At 48.5% G+C, this 14,496-nt stretch overlaps 1 protein-coding gene across 1 annotated transcript; it reads left to right on the forward strand.

The window, feature by feature from the left end:
• The first annotated feature begins 3,021 nt into the window (after nt 1-3,021).
• NKX6-1 (NK6 homeobox 1) lies at nt 3,022-10,056 on the forward strand. The gene is made up of 3 exons (XM_025386098.1): nt 3,022-4,505; nt 6,190-6,362; nt 8,495-10,056. Exons 1-3 carry the CDS (start codon nt 3,836-3,838, stop codon nt 8,750-8,752), a joined length of 1,101 nt encoding a protein of 366 aa, XP_025241883.1. The 5' UTR covers nt 3,022-3,835; the 3' UTR covers nt 8,753-10,056.
• The last annotated feature ends 4,440 nt before the right edge of the window (nt 10,057-14,496 follow it).

Raw genomic sequence — 14,496 nt, forward strand, 5'->3', positions numbered from 1 at the left:
TTAGACTGCCCCACCCGAAACAGGCCTCCCGCGACAGCGTTAGCTTCTCCAGGACTCGGGTCCCGAAACTGGTTTCAACCCCACAGTTAGAGCGGAGGGCAGGGCGATCTTCCCCCGGGAGTGACAGGGGACAGCCCAACCTCTCCGAGGACGCTCCGTCGTTCTCACCGCTCCCAGCTGTAGACACGCAGCAGATCCACTACAACCAGTACCTGGCAGGAGGCACCGGCCTGTCTTCCAGTGCTGCCCAGCGTGCGCGTCTGCAATACACGCTGCCCCACGCGGGATCGAGCACCCAGGGCTCACCCCCTCACTACCAGGAATCAAGGTACAGGGATCCGGATTTTTTTTATTGTAATAATTAAGAACAATGTTGCCATTTTAATTTGGCAATGCAAATGATACATAAAAGTGAACGATGGAGACATCCTTACACCAAGCGTTGCCACTATTTACTCAAGACAGTTCACCCGGAGTTGAATTGAGTTGAATCTCAGTCTCAATCTCTCCCCCTTGTCTCTCTTTGGCAACCCCGCCCCCAATAGTAGATACTAATATTCTCAGTAGGGAATTGTTCAACTCTCTTCCGACTTATAATATTTACATGAGATAAAAAGGGGATCACTCTTTAACATTGGAATATTTGGGAATGACTAACCTCTTTTCCTCCCAATTCCTACCTAGTCCTTCAGAATGCAGTGTCCTGGAGGATATGGGGAGGTCGCTGGAGGGCCAGGCGCAGAGTGGAGACTGAAGGTTGGGTGCCACCGCCAGGGTGGAGCGTCCGAAGGCGAGAAAGGTTTCGTTTGTAACGAAGCCAGAGATATAGGCGCCCCAGTTTCAAGGCTAGGACTGGCTATGCCTGCCATCATCCTCCTGCAGCCTCCTGGCCGAGGTGGCAGGGCGCTGGGGTTTAGACCCAAGCACTGGATCCCCGCTGGGAAATGCAGACGGTCCGCACATCAGCTCTCTTCTGAAGCAAGAGTCTTGGCTTGACTCTTTAGCATTATTCATACTGACGAAGGACTTCACCTTCCCCCAGGTCAGATTCTAAAGTCCATGAAATAATAGATTTAAACCAGTCGTGAAGTTAATGAAGAAAGATAAAGGAAGAGGAGGACCAAATAACATTGCTTCTATGTTAGAAGGAAATAAAACTGGCAAATATAACCCTTCCTTCCCCCAGTTTCAAACTCAAGCTCAAGCTGACCCTTAAAAACTAGTGCTTAGTAAGCGAAGGTTATCGAAGCGGAGTACGCCCTCCTGGCTTTTCGAGCTTGGACACAAATGAACGCTTTGACACCGATGGCTAAACTCCATCCGTCGGTGGTGCTGATCAAGTTTTATTCCTGAGCCATTTGTTGCGTTTATTTCTATTTTCTGCGCATTAAAATTGTAATTAATGATCTCATCCAAATTTGCTGTAGCAACCACCTTCCAATGGTGTATTACTTTAACATGTTGAATTTCCAAAATTGTCAAAGGGTTTTCCTTCTCCAGCCCGCGGTTCAACCCTGTGGAGAACGTAGAGACCAGTCAGAGATAGAAGAGATGAGAGAGTAAAGGAAACCACCCTTCAACTCCTAAACTCTAGATAGACATCCTACCACCACTGCCCAGGAGCTGGGACATCTCCATCTCCCGTAGCAACTCTAGAATTGAGAGTAGGGGCCAGAGTTTTGGAGAGTGTTTTCAAAAGCTTACAGTTCCCAGGACGTACCTAGATACTTCTGTAACTAAAGTTTCCGCCTGAATTTTGATGATTCTACCCCCATGTAAACCCAAAAGAAATAACAACAACAATCGAAGGGAGAAAAGTTAAGGAAAAAAACTCCCTCACTGTTCTCAGGTCTAAACATCACCTGACAGATACATATTCCTATTAAACGGATTCAGTTTTCAGGGAATTGAGTAACCCATAAATGATAATGAACGCGGTGGGAAGCGATGGGAGGGGGGAACTCGGGAATGAGAAAAAATAAAGTGGAGGAGAAAGAACAGAAAAGGAAAGCAGGAGGTGGAAAGATGGAAGAGGACGATCCTTCGGCCTACAAGGGGATTAAGGACATCTATAGGCTTAAGGAGCAACAAATTAATTTACACAATTCTGGGAGAGCCCAGATGGCTTTTAATTAATCCCTTCAAAAGAAGGAGCCAGGCCAGGGCTGCGCCGGCTGCCTGCTCCATTAGCTCCATTTTACAAGGGACCAGACTTGGTTCGAGGTGAGGCGCCCTCCACAGCTAGTGGGGGAAGGGGATAGGATGACGCGAGCGGGCTAGTGGGGAAGCAAGGGAAGAATATGAACTGCTTTTCCATAAAAGGGCTGAGTTTTCATTATTCCTCTCTTTAAAAAGTAATACCCTCTTCTTCTCTGCTTCCCCCTCCCCTTTCTCATTTTATTTAACACAATTAATTGAGGCGGCCACTGGCCCCACCGCGGAACCGCACCACTCGCCAGCTCCCGCCCCTCCTGGCCCCGCCCACAAAAGAATGAAGTAGGGAGCGGGAGGGGACTAGGCGGGCGCGGCCCTAGGCCTCGCCCGCCTCAGCCAATCAGAGGGCGCGGCGCCCCCGAGTGGGCGTGCCCCAGGGGCGACGCGAGGGTCGAGGAGGCGCGCTATTGGACACGGTGGTTACGCCCCCGGTCTGCGCCCGGCTCCCCGGCCCCAGCCGCCTCGGAGTGACGTCCCTCAAAGTTCTCATTTTGGTCCCCCACTTACCCCTCCCTTTCGTCCCCCAGCTAAAGAGGGGTAGGGAGTGATGCAAATGTTTTATTACCTTTGAGAGCTTCATCCGAACTGTCAGGCCCAGAGGGAGAGAGGAAAGGAGAGAAAGAGCGGAGGAGCCGCGAAGAGGGTCAGTTTGGCCAGAGGACAGGACTTAGAAGAGCGAAGCCTGGGAAGCCGCGAGGAAAATGCCAGAGAGGAGAGTCAAAGGCGGAGAGTGAGAGGGAGAGAGAGGGCGCGGGGGTGGGGCGGGGGTCGCCAGGCCCGTTTACAGAGGTGGACTGACGAGCGGCGCCGAAACCCAGCCGTCAGACTTTTCACACTTTTGTTTTTCTGTGCTTTTTCCTCCCCCTTTTTCTTTTCAATATTGCAACACCAGTGCCCCGTGGCCCAGAGGGCAAGGCGGGTGGAGGTGAGGATCTGGGAGCCGCGGGGATCGGTGGCACTGCCCTTTCTGGCTCAGCAGCCCGGGGCAGCGCGGGCGGAGGAAGCCGGCCCAGAGGCTAGATCTCCCGCGGGCTGGATGCGCTTTCTCCCCGGGCACAGTGAGCGCCGAATGCGAATCAGCCGCCCGGCCGAAAGAGCAGCGCATCCCAGTAAGATCAGAGGAGCTCCACGGGCTGCACACGGCGTCCTTTGAACCTCCCCAAAGAAAGCAAGCCACCCCCACCCTCCAACTTCAAAGTGGAGATTAGGCAACTAACTTTGCTACAAACTCTCCGGAGCCAGCCTGGGTTTTGTTTTGCTTATTTCTCGGGGGCAGAAGATGAGAAGTAGCGCACTTTGAACAACTAGGGAAAGTGAAGAAGAGAGAAGAGCAGGGGATCGAATCTAGGACTCGCGGAACGAAAGGACTGCCTAGCCCGCCGGGACGCCTGCTTTTCTCGGCGAGCTGCCGCCTCCCGCGTGGAAGGTTTGGACATCTCTGCTGCGCAGCTAGAGGAGCAACTCCCGGCGGCGGCATTCTTGGCCCAGTTGGCAGCTCGCCTCCGGGCGCGCCGAGTGCCTCTCCGCTTGCGCCCTCGGCGCTTCCGGCTCCTCAGAGCCCCGCCGGGGGCACCAGCCAGCGCCCTCGCTGCAAGGCTACGGGCTCCGGCCTGGCCGTGGGATGTTAGCGGTGGGGGCAATGGAGGGCACCCGGCAGAGCGCATTCCTGCTCAGCAGCCCGCCCCTGGCCGCCCTGCACAGCATGGCCGAGATGAAGACCCCGCTGTACCCTGCCGCTTATCCCCCGCTGCCTACCGGCCCCCCCTCTTCCTCGTCCTCGTCGTCGTCCTCCTCGTCGCCCTCCCCGCCTCTGGGCACCCACAACCCAGGCGGCCTGAAGCCCCCGGCCACGGGGGGGCTCTCATCCCTTGGCAGCCCCCCGCAGCAGCTCTCGGCCGCCACCCCACATGGTATCAACGACATCCTGAGCCGGCCCTCCATGCCTGTGGCCTCGGGGGCCGCCCTGCCCTCCGCCTCGCCCTCCGGTTCCTCCTCCTCCTCTTCCTCGTCCGCCTCTGCCTCCTCCGCCTCTGCCGCCGCCGCAGCTGCTGCCGCGGCCGCAGCCGCCGCCTCATCCCCGGCGGGGCTGCTGGCCGGACTGCCCCGCTTTAGCAGCCTGAGTCCGCCGCCGCCGCCGCCCGGGCTCTACTTCAGCCCCAGCGCCGCGGCGGTGGCCGCCGTGGGCCGGTACCCCAAGCCGCTGGCTGAGCTGCCCGGCCGGACGCCCATCTTCTGGCCCGGAGTGATGCAGAGCCCGCCCTGGAGGGACGCACGCCTGGCCTGTACCCCTCGTGAGTACGACCACCCGCGCCCCGATGCCCGCCTGCCGTGCCTGTTCTGCCTACTCCCGGGTCGCGGCCTCTGGTGTGCATGCCGCTCGGTCCATCCTGTGGCCAGCCCCAGTAGTTTGGCAGCGCCGGAATCACACCAGTTCGGTTGGGCCAGGGCTTCCAGAAAGGGGTTCTCGCTTTCCTGAGCTCGCGTGGCTGCATCCGAGCGCCTCCGTCTCTCTAAGTCTTGAGTACGCCTGAGCTGAGCTGGTGTGTGTGTGTTCGTGTGGACCACAACGCGGTGCGGGACGTCTGTCTTGTCCCAGCCCCTGGCTGTTCCTGAAACGGCCTGCCAGGACCGCAGGCCTGGCCTGGGTTAGAGAGATGGGGAGGAGAGGCCACTGCATCCCTGCTTTCCCCCCTCCTGCCTGCCGTCCAGGGCCCCATTCCGCCTTTGCCAGCCTAACCCGCTGCCTCTCTTCGAAGCAGTGAGGCCCGGCAGCGGTGAGCCCTCCACCGCCCGGGAAGTGCGTGTATTTGCATGCAAGTCTCCTCCGGAGGAGACCTCTTCGGCCTCGCCGCCCGAGTACACTCGGCCTGGGTGAGCCCACTGAAGACAGGCCAGCGTCCCCGGGGCAGGGCGAGGGCTTCCAGCCGCTCCCCAGCGCTGGGTCAGCGCTTTCCCACCTGCCTCCACTCTAGGGGCTGGCACACGTTGCGTCCAGGCACATTTGGGGACATCGTGGAGCTCAACACCTTAACACAAGAAAGAGCCAGGGGAAGAGCGAGGTGAAGGGACACGGCCTGGGGAAAATGTGCCATCCCGCAAAGACCTTGCTTGAGGCATACTGAGTTGCCCCAAGATCGCGCTAGTCTTCAGGGCAGTCGGCCGCAGCGCTGCGGGGGTTTCCAGCCTTCCAGGTGTACTTCAGGGCCCAGCCTGGGGTTCTTTTCTCGCTCGGTTCTTCGCTTTTGAGCGAGTCTCCGAAGTTTCTTCCAAGTCTCCGGACCTCCTTAGTGCGGCTGAGCAGCGGTAACTGCTGGAAGTTGGGAAAGCCGAGTGGAGGTTCTCTTGGGAAGCCCGGGGACGGTGGCAACCGGGCCTGGCGGGGGTGCCAGGGAGACGCTATTGTATCGGTTTTGATGGCCGTATTAGGGGCCTCCAACAAAGGCTGTTCCTTTTCCCCCCTCCCCTCTCCCCCTCGGCTGCAGCGACGTTAGACTTGGGGGCGACTTAGCTCTCTTGTGTGCAAAAACAAGGACCCCTTTGTTGCCTGGACACAGGTTAAGGAAGCGTTGAAGGAAAAAAAAAATCTAGTTATCCTCATGCAAAGGCTCCGGGGCCGAACGAGCACCGACTGGATTAGGAGGCGAGAGTGGCCTTTTTCTGGCACAATTTAATAGGGCCTTGCGATTAGGCTCTGGCAAACTTTAGCAATAGGCTCCCTAGCTGTTTGACGTCGGTGTTGAGCAGAAGGTATTTACTGCTGCGCCAAACACTAGGCTTTTAAAAAACAGGTGGATGTAAAAAGGCAAAGGGAGACGCGCCGTTAGGCTGGAAGCGCCACTACACTTCTGGTGTACGCCACAGACTGAGCTTGCTTTTCCCACAAAACATTGTTTTTCGAGTTCGTTTTTTCCCCTAGTGCAGCCGCTTGTAACCGATTGTTTCCCCCGCTCTCTCGTTGTTTATTGGTTCTCACAGATCAAGGATCCATTTTGTTGGACAAAGACGGAAAGAGAAAACACACGAGACCCACTTTTTCCGGACAGCAGATCTTCGCCCTGGAGAAGACTTTCGAACAAACAAAATACTTGGCGGGGCCCGAGAGGGCTCGTTTGGCCTATTCGTTGGGGATGACGGAGAGTCAGGTCAAGGTGAGTGAACCTTGCACACCTAGAGGGATAGGTACCGCGCCTGTCGCGAGCGCGCGCGCGCGCACACATGGGCGCGCACACACACACACACAGACACACACACACCCCAAACTGACAAACAGTCGCCTGGGAGGTGCGAGTCGGAGGAGCCTGGGGAGAAGTTGAGAGTAGTGAAGGAGGGTAGGGACTACGCTGGGGTCTTGCAGGCGGGCAAACTCTTCATGAACAAAAGGAATCAAGCCCCCGCCTTTGAGATTAGGTTAATCTAGATAACAGCATGTGCTGGGGGACTCACCATTATTAGAGAATAAAAGCATTAATGAAATATCAGCCCAGAGAATAGATCAGGTCAGTCAGACAGCTTCTATATATCCTATCTGTAGAGATATCCAAGTTTTTGTTAGTCAATTCAGGCTCCACTAGTTATATAATTTCCTAATGTAGATCAGTATTACAGGGCTAGTCTATTAATTTGCAAGTAAAAATAAATAAATAAATCCACAGGATCTAACTACTTACCATAGATGAACCTGTTTTTTATCTTAGCTTAAGGCAATCGCTTTGGAATAGTAATTTTACAAATGAATTGACAAGATTATTACTAAATTATAGGCTTGAATTTGGTTTAAAATAAGTTTATCAACAGATTTAAGATTTGTACTATTCATGACAACAATTTATAATTAAAATATCACTTTCCTTATAATTGAGTTGTACAGTATATTTCCAGGGAAACAAATTTCAGAAATTTTTTCCTAAAAAATAAAGGGATTGAACAAGCTGGGTAAATTCAATCTGATGGTTTCCTGTATTTCCAATAGTCTCTTTTGTCCTTCTTTTTCAGTTTGTTATGTTTGTTTCTTTGGGGTGTGAGTCTGTTTTCATTAGTTCTATTGTTGCTCCTTAAATTAAGTAGGAATAACATTAGCCATGTCTGCTGGCTAGTGTATTTCCCCCTGGACAGCCATCATAAAATACATTTCAGGAGTGATTCTGTATGTGGCCATTAGGATACCATCACAGTTAAAATTATTTTTGCAGTAGGTTGGTACAGAGCCTACTGCGATAATCTGGAGGTCTTCCTTTTTCACAGTAAATATGTCTATATGGCTAGAAGTGAATTATTATAGCTGTATAAAGAAAATAAAGATCACTTTCTTAACAATTCTGATTCTCTAGATAAAATACATAATGGAAGACAGAATAAAGGGAGGATAATTCAGTATCTCTGGAAAATAGGTTGCTTCTTGCTGATGCTTTAGGTAAAATATATGTCAAGCACCACGAATAAGCTTAAAAATATTTGTGTTAAATGTCTTGGGCAGGAACACAGTTAAAATAACACTTGAAAGAATAGACATGCCAATTGTGGAAAATAATGTAATTGACAATATTTCACGTTTTTAAAATAACCAATGATAATTCTAGCCTCTGCTTTACTTTGGGCTTATGAAAAACATTAAAGGCGATTTGAAGTTTGTATTTTTTTTTAAGTGCACCATACATTGAAAGTAAAAACAGGGAGGCTATTTTTTATCTACCATGTTTGTACACATTCAGATCTGAGATTAAGTGAAACAAACAAATGTTCAAAAGTGAAAAGGAGAACAGAAGTAATTGGGGCAAATGCTGTACTTTCCCCCCACAATCTACATCGAAAAGCAAGTACATGTCAGGTTGTTCGAAATTTCTTAATTTAAGAAAGTAAATAAGGAATAAAATCACAGCCACTGTGGGGCAACTTTATGAAGGGGGAAAAGTTTTCAACTTCAAACTAGAAGGCAGGAAAGTGAACCCGCTTTTAGGGACACTCATTTTTAACTTTCCAAGTTTTGTTTTTACTTTTGAGAACTCGCTCGCTGACAACCTCAATAATCTTGTGTTACCATCGCTATGGCAACGGGGGTCAGTTTGTTGGTGCCAGTTACGGGGGAGTGGTGGGGGGGACGACTTGGGGCGAAGGAGACTGACGGCAGAGACAAGGGAGGGCTGCGAGAGTTGCAAGGGAGGGCAGCAGGCCTTCGGGGGGCCGCGGGAGGGCCATCGAGATGCAGGGGTGGTAGCACGGCCTGGCTCTGCTAGTTCAATTCCTCTCCCTTGTCTCCTCTCTCCTCCCTTTTCTCCGCCTTCAGGTCTGGTTCCAGAACCGCCGGACCAAGTGGAGGAAGAAGCACGCGGCCGAGATGGCCACGGCCAAGAAGAAGCAGGACTCGGAGACCGAGCGCCTCAAGGGGGCCTCGGAGAACGAGGAAGAGGACGACGACTACAACAAGCCTCTGGATCCCAACTCGGACGACGAGAAGATCACGCAGCTGCTGAAGAAGCACAAGTCCAGCAGCGGCGGCGGCGGCCTCCTACTGCACGCGTCCGAGCCAGAGAGCTCATCCTGAACACCGCCGCCCGCCGCACCTTCCCGGCTCTGGCCTCCACTTCTGGGGCCGCGAGGGGCGCGGGGACCGCGCGCACGCCGCGCCTGGCCGCCCCTCGGGGCCCGGAGGACCCGGCCCTGCCTGAGGGGACCCTTTGCTATTTTTGAGATGTACATATCTATTTTTTTAACCTGGAAGTTGTGGGAGGGGATGTGGGGGAGAGAGACTCCGGGGTTGACAAGGCAAAGAAGAGCACCAAATGCACTGCGTAAATGACGCTACTGAAACCCGCAGCCGGGCCACGGTCCCAGCCCTATCCCCATCGGCGGGCAGCGGCCTCAGCGCCCGGGTCCCCCTGGCCCCCAGCTTTTGCCCCCGCGGGCGGCGGGGTAGGGGGCGCCGAGAGGTGCTGTGGAAGGGTTCACGCCCACCGCGCACGGGACCTCGGAGCCAAGCGGGCGGGCGCTGCCACCGATGGGAAGAGGGAGGTTTCTCCCCCACACACACTGCTGTGCGACTAAAGTAACCTGTTGAAGGCTCTTTGTAAATAAATCGTGAGTTACACTGACTAGAAGTTACTTTATTGTGAATATTTAAAATGTAAAATGCTTTTTTGAATTTCGTATTAAAAGATGGACCTTCTTCCTTCTCCTCCTCCCCTTTGAAGAGCGACTCAAGCCACACCTTCCCTTTTATTTTGAACTTCATTTGAGAAGCGTAGAATAGAATGTCATCACCTTCTCCGTCCCCTCCTCTCGTTCCTCTTTCCCGTTTGGATTTGCAGAATCTCACCTTTCCCCTTCACCTGTTCTCTCCCTGCCCTGCCCTGCCCACCCCCTGGATCTGCACTGCGCTCCCGCATCCCCCGGACTTGAAGTGGAAGACGTGGGAACCAGGGAAGGCCTCTCACCTGCCTCCCTGTTCCTCTCTGAAATTGCACAGTCGTTTGTTGCTATTTATTAGTGATTTAAAGAAAGTATTGGGGAGGGAGGGGCTACAATAGCTTGTATTTAACTCCTTTCTGATAAAAATGCGTGTTAAAGTAGATGGTGGGAATTGTTACAACCGCTCTGGTTCTGAAACATAAAAATCCATTTAGTTGCTGTAATTGAATTTGAAGTGTTTTGTATCATAAGAATACTATAGAATATGTAAATTGTTTTCTTTTTTAAGCTAATAATGGTGATATATTAGCATCTTTAACATTTATTAATTTATATAAGGAATTCGGTTTGTAAAGAGAAGAAAATCCCCTTTGCAAGACCAGTTAAATGTAATGCACTTTCTGTTTCAAAGGATAAATCAAATTAAAAAAACAGTTTGAAGACGTCTGTTGCCTTGAATGAAAGGGTACAGATCATCTGATCTCATCAGAGATCTCAAATAATAAAAGTCAAGACCACAAAGAAATGGTATATCGGTTTCTTGGGTGAAATAGCTGTTACTTAATTTTTTTTTTTCTTTGGATGAGTGATGTCACATTTCTCATTCTCCTGGATAGGAAAATAAAAGAAATGCAGTCCCACTCATGGCGATTCTTGAAGAGACTAGTCTAGCTAACTAGCTGCCTCTGATGTCTGTGTTGTCTAATTTCTTCGTGATCGCTTTTTCCTTTTCCAGGAAGTCCCTGGGGTTGGGGGGCAGTTGGGAAGAGCTCATTTCCATATATCCAAGATAGCTCCTCAGTCAGCCCCTATTCGATTAGCTTAGAGGAGGCAGCAGAGCTGGCTGGTTGAGTAGCACTGCTATTTGATGCTAATATTTCTCCTCCTGTAGCTGTAAGACTGCAGAAATTGTGGAAAGACAGAAGCCTTGATTTTACTAAACATTACTGTAGCAGGATGAATTTAAATAAAACTTCCTTTAACTGGTGTAAAAATCTTTTAGGGTTAAGAAAGCAATGTCATAGTTTCTCCAGCTGAATTTGAAAAAAAAGTGGGGGGGGGGGGGGCGTGGGAAGGCCTGGGCGGTATCACTGTTTTGGGATCTTTTTGTTTTTAGACACTTGGTTTCAGGCTCAGTGAAATATCATTACCTCCTTAGTGTTTCAGGTTAATGAGCTTGTGTTCAAAGAGAAAAAAAATCAATAGAGTTCAGTAGATTCTTCAGGCTAAAGAAAGTATAGGTCTGTTTTGTTCCCTTGAAAGTAAAAAATAGTTGAAAACTAAAATTTTCACAAATTCCACAAAATGAAATTGCCTAAAGAGAAATTATTGTAGAATGCAATGCTAATAGCACGGTTTAACAGAAGGGCTGAAAATCTGTCCTCTTTTTTTGTTTTTTCTAGTTTGTGAAGTTCTCAGGGAGTTTCAAACTCTTCTGAATTTCCATCTTCTTAGTATGACTAAGGGATGTGTCCTTCAGAGGAGCAGCTATTTTGAAGGAGGCTTTACTGTGCTGGGATAATTTCTATTTTCGCTGTGAATAATACCTTCTTTTCTTTCTTTTTTCTTCTTTCGTTTTCCTTCCTTTTTTCTTTCCTCCCCTTATCCTTTCTTCCCTTCCCTTCCCCCCTCCTTCCTTCCTTCCCTCCTTCCTTCCTGCCTTCCTCTTCCTTTTTTCCTTTCTCTCTCCCTCTATATTTCTTTCCCTTTTTATAAAAAGAGCGGTGGGTGGGTAGGGAGGACACATCACCTATTGTCCTGCAACTGTACTTTATCATTTAATTTTTGAAAATGAGAACATTTTTTCTACTTTATTTCTTTTAGCCTTTACTCACCCCTCTTCTGCCTTGAAAAGCCAAGTAACTTTTTATTTATTTATCTTTCTAAAAAAACACAAAAACTCACAATACAATTAGAATGTTATTTCCAGAATATAATAATAGTAGTAACAGTAGCAGTAGCAGTGGCAGTAATATAGTAGTACTAGTCACAGAAAACTTGAAACTAAGATTGAAGCTTTTTCTCAAAAAGTAAACAGGTTGATAGCGTTTATTCCAAGTTAGAGGTGTGGGAAGAAAACTCTCACAAATCCCTTAGGAAGCGCTCCTCTGTGCTCTTCACCTTTCCATTCTGAGCATCTGAGAAGGGTGAAAGCTGATGCCTGGACTCCACTCCACAGGCAAATCTGCAGAGGGCAGACGGGTCTTTGCGCTTGCCACCCTGAGTACTGATGTGCTCTGAGGTGTGTGGGTGGCAGCCAGAGTCGTGCTCTGGGGCCAGGCTACACTGGCATTTGTTCCTCTTTTCTACTTGACTGCAGCGGTGGCTTGAGGTTTCCAGTTAATTTACTTCCACGCAGGACTCCAGCTAGCCCCCAGTTGCAACTGGCCCCGTAAAACTGGGAATGAGAGAGAAGGGGGCACCTTACCCCTAATTCCCTTATTCTTGGTTGGTTTGATTTATTTCCATTTATATGCAACAAGAACAGTTTTTCACAAAGGTTAGTGTGGCGGGGAAACTGAGGAGACACTCTACAGCTCAAGTAATGGAGAGTAAGAATCATTTTTCATTTTGGTTCAAAAATTTTATGGCATTAACAACCATAAAGCATCTGATTAAGTTTGCCAGCCAACCATTACAGCTAACGGGGTCATGCTTTAAAAATAAAAAAGTCACAGCACGTGGCCTGATGGACCACCGCATTTAAAAAGGCTTATGGAAAACAGACAAAAACAAGGGTGTGTGTGTGTGTGTGTGTGTGTGTGTGTGTGTATTGAAAGAAAGGGTAAAACTGCTTTTTCATTTTTGTTGGTATGTGTTTCTTTTCCTAAAAAGGAAAAGGCAATGGGGCTGCGTAGGAGATAAAGAGTGGAAGAGAAGGGCCCTGGACCTGTGTCTCACATGTCCCAGCAGCATTCGCTGCTTCTACTCAATTTTCTTTCTGGGCCCCAAAGTCCAGGCTCAATTCTTCCACTTGATGAATAATTTTCTCTTTGGTTCACATTCAGGATTCTGTAACTTCAAGATCCATACCTTTCTTCCCAGAAGTTGTGGTGTGTTGAGCGGCTTTCCAAGCTTGTGAGCAGTTTAATCCACTATTCCTTTCCCTGTTTCGGAGACAGTGGGAAGAGGGGGAACTGAAAACCACTGATTCTCTTCCAGAAATTTCCTCATTGCTCAGTGGGTAAGCAATTTGGACTGCAAGCCGGCTTTTCTTGGAAATGCTTTACTAGGTAACAGAGACCAGGGTGCATTTGCAGCCTTTTGGAGCCTAATATTGTGCATTAATAGATGAGTATGTTATTATACCAGCATCATCTTGCCCACACTGCCCTGTCCTTTAAGTTGATGATCAGCAGGGACACACACACACACACACACACACACACACAGACACAGACACACACACACAGACACACACACACACGAGGTGAAATTCCACTAGGGAACTCCTAGCACTGAATAGTTTAAAGACACAGTGGCTCCTTTGTTAATCACTGACAATAGGATCTTGTAGTAACAACAAAGGTAAGTGGTAGATTTCTTCTGTAAACTCTATTTTATGTTAATTCAAACAAGTTTCTCTGCACTAAATTTCTTCCTTCTTGCCATACACACAGATACATGCAAAAAGTGGTCTTTCCTCCTCTTGTGACTGTTTTTTTTTTTTTTTTTTTTACAGTTATTCAGGGCAATTATTTTATTCCTTTTTTTTTTTTTTGACAGGAAAGTGTGCATTTTTTTCTTCTATAGCATTTAGACTGTGAGTTTCAGGGAGAAGCATATTCTCCCTAATGTAGCCCCTTTTAAGATCTGTAGAAAACACAGCACTATAACCCTCTCTCCCAGCCTATTAATGGAAAGTTTGAATGGGGAGTAAGGACAGTTTGAGCAGGATGACTAAGGAATAGGATATTTTCCTGAAATTGAGCCTTCAGTGTTCCAGAGATTGGCTTAGAGTTGTTCCACAAACTGAAAGTTTATCTGAGAGTGGATTCACTCTGTAGTCTTCCCCTTTGATCCAACATCGGTCACCCAAAGATGAAAAGTTTAGAGTGCATCATTTGTTCTGATGCTCCAAAGCAGCCACTTCTATTGACTAACATACTTGAAGACTTTAAAGAGTAGAGTATAATGTCTGTGTGGTGTTTGCTATCTACTGGTGGGTGACCAGAATTCTGAAGTAGAAGTTTCATTCAGAGTTTCTATTTTAGTATACTTTGAATAAGGACTAGTTTGGTTGAAGATATGTTTGAAAATGGATTGCCTCCTCATTGTCAGGAAAGAGTTTTCACTATGTAATTTAAATAAGTGCAAATTATTTTTTCAGAGGGGCCTTACCACCCTTCTGGTAAAACATTTTGCCTATGTCTACCTCGGGAAAGCCAAAAGAAATTATGAGGCATAATTATCCTATGTATTTACTTATTATAAGGGACAGATATATCAAAATCAGGAAATAAGCTGGTCTATAAATTTCTTTTATCTCTCTAACATATAATTTTATTTTTTGGGGGTTGAGTGGATAAATTATGAAAACACTGTCCATCATCAATAAATTGTTTGGGACAAATCTATGTGCATAGACCACAGAAAGTTAAGATTGCTGAAAATCCATTGACTTAGTTATTACCACATGGTCTAATCATCTTCAAACAAAGACATTCAACAAATTTTCATGCCTTTAATCTGAACTCCATACAGGAGTCCATGGTTTATAGTAATTTCTCTATTTATCATTTGCCAGCTTTGGCCCTTGCATTTTATGCTGTGGCTCAGCTCTTGAAAATAATTTTGGAAATTTTTTCCTTTTACCCTAGATTTTTCTTCCTTGTCTGTACTCTTTACTTGGTCTGCAAGGATTTGTCAGCTTTTATTCTC

Source organism: Theropithecus gelada, chromosome 5, assembly GCF_003255815.1.
Source record: "Theropithecus gelada isolate Dixy chromosome 5, Tgel_1.0, whole genome shotgun sequence".
NCBI lineage: Eukaryota > Metazoa > Chordata > Mammalia > Primates > Cercopithecidae > Theropithecus > Theropithecus gelada.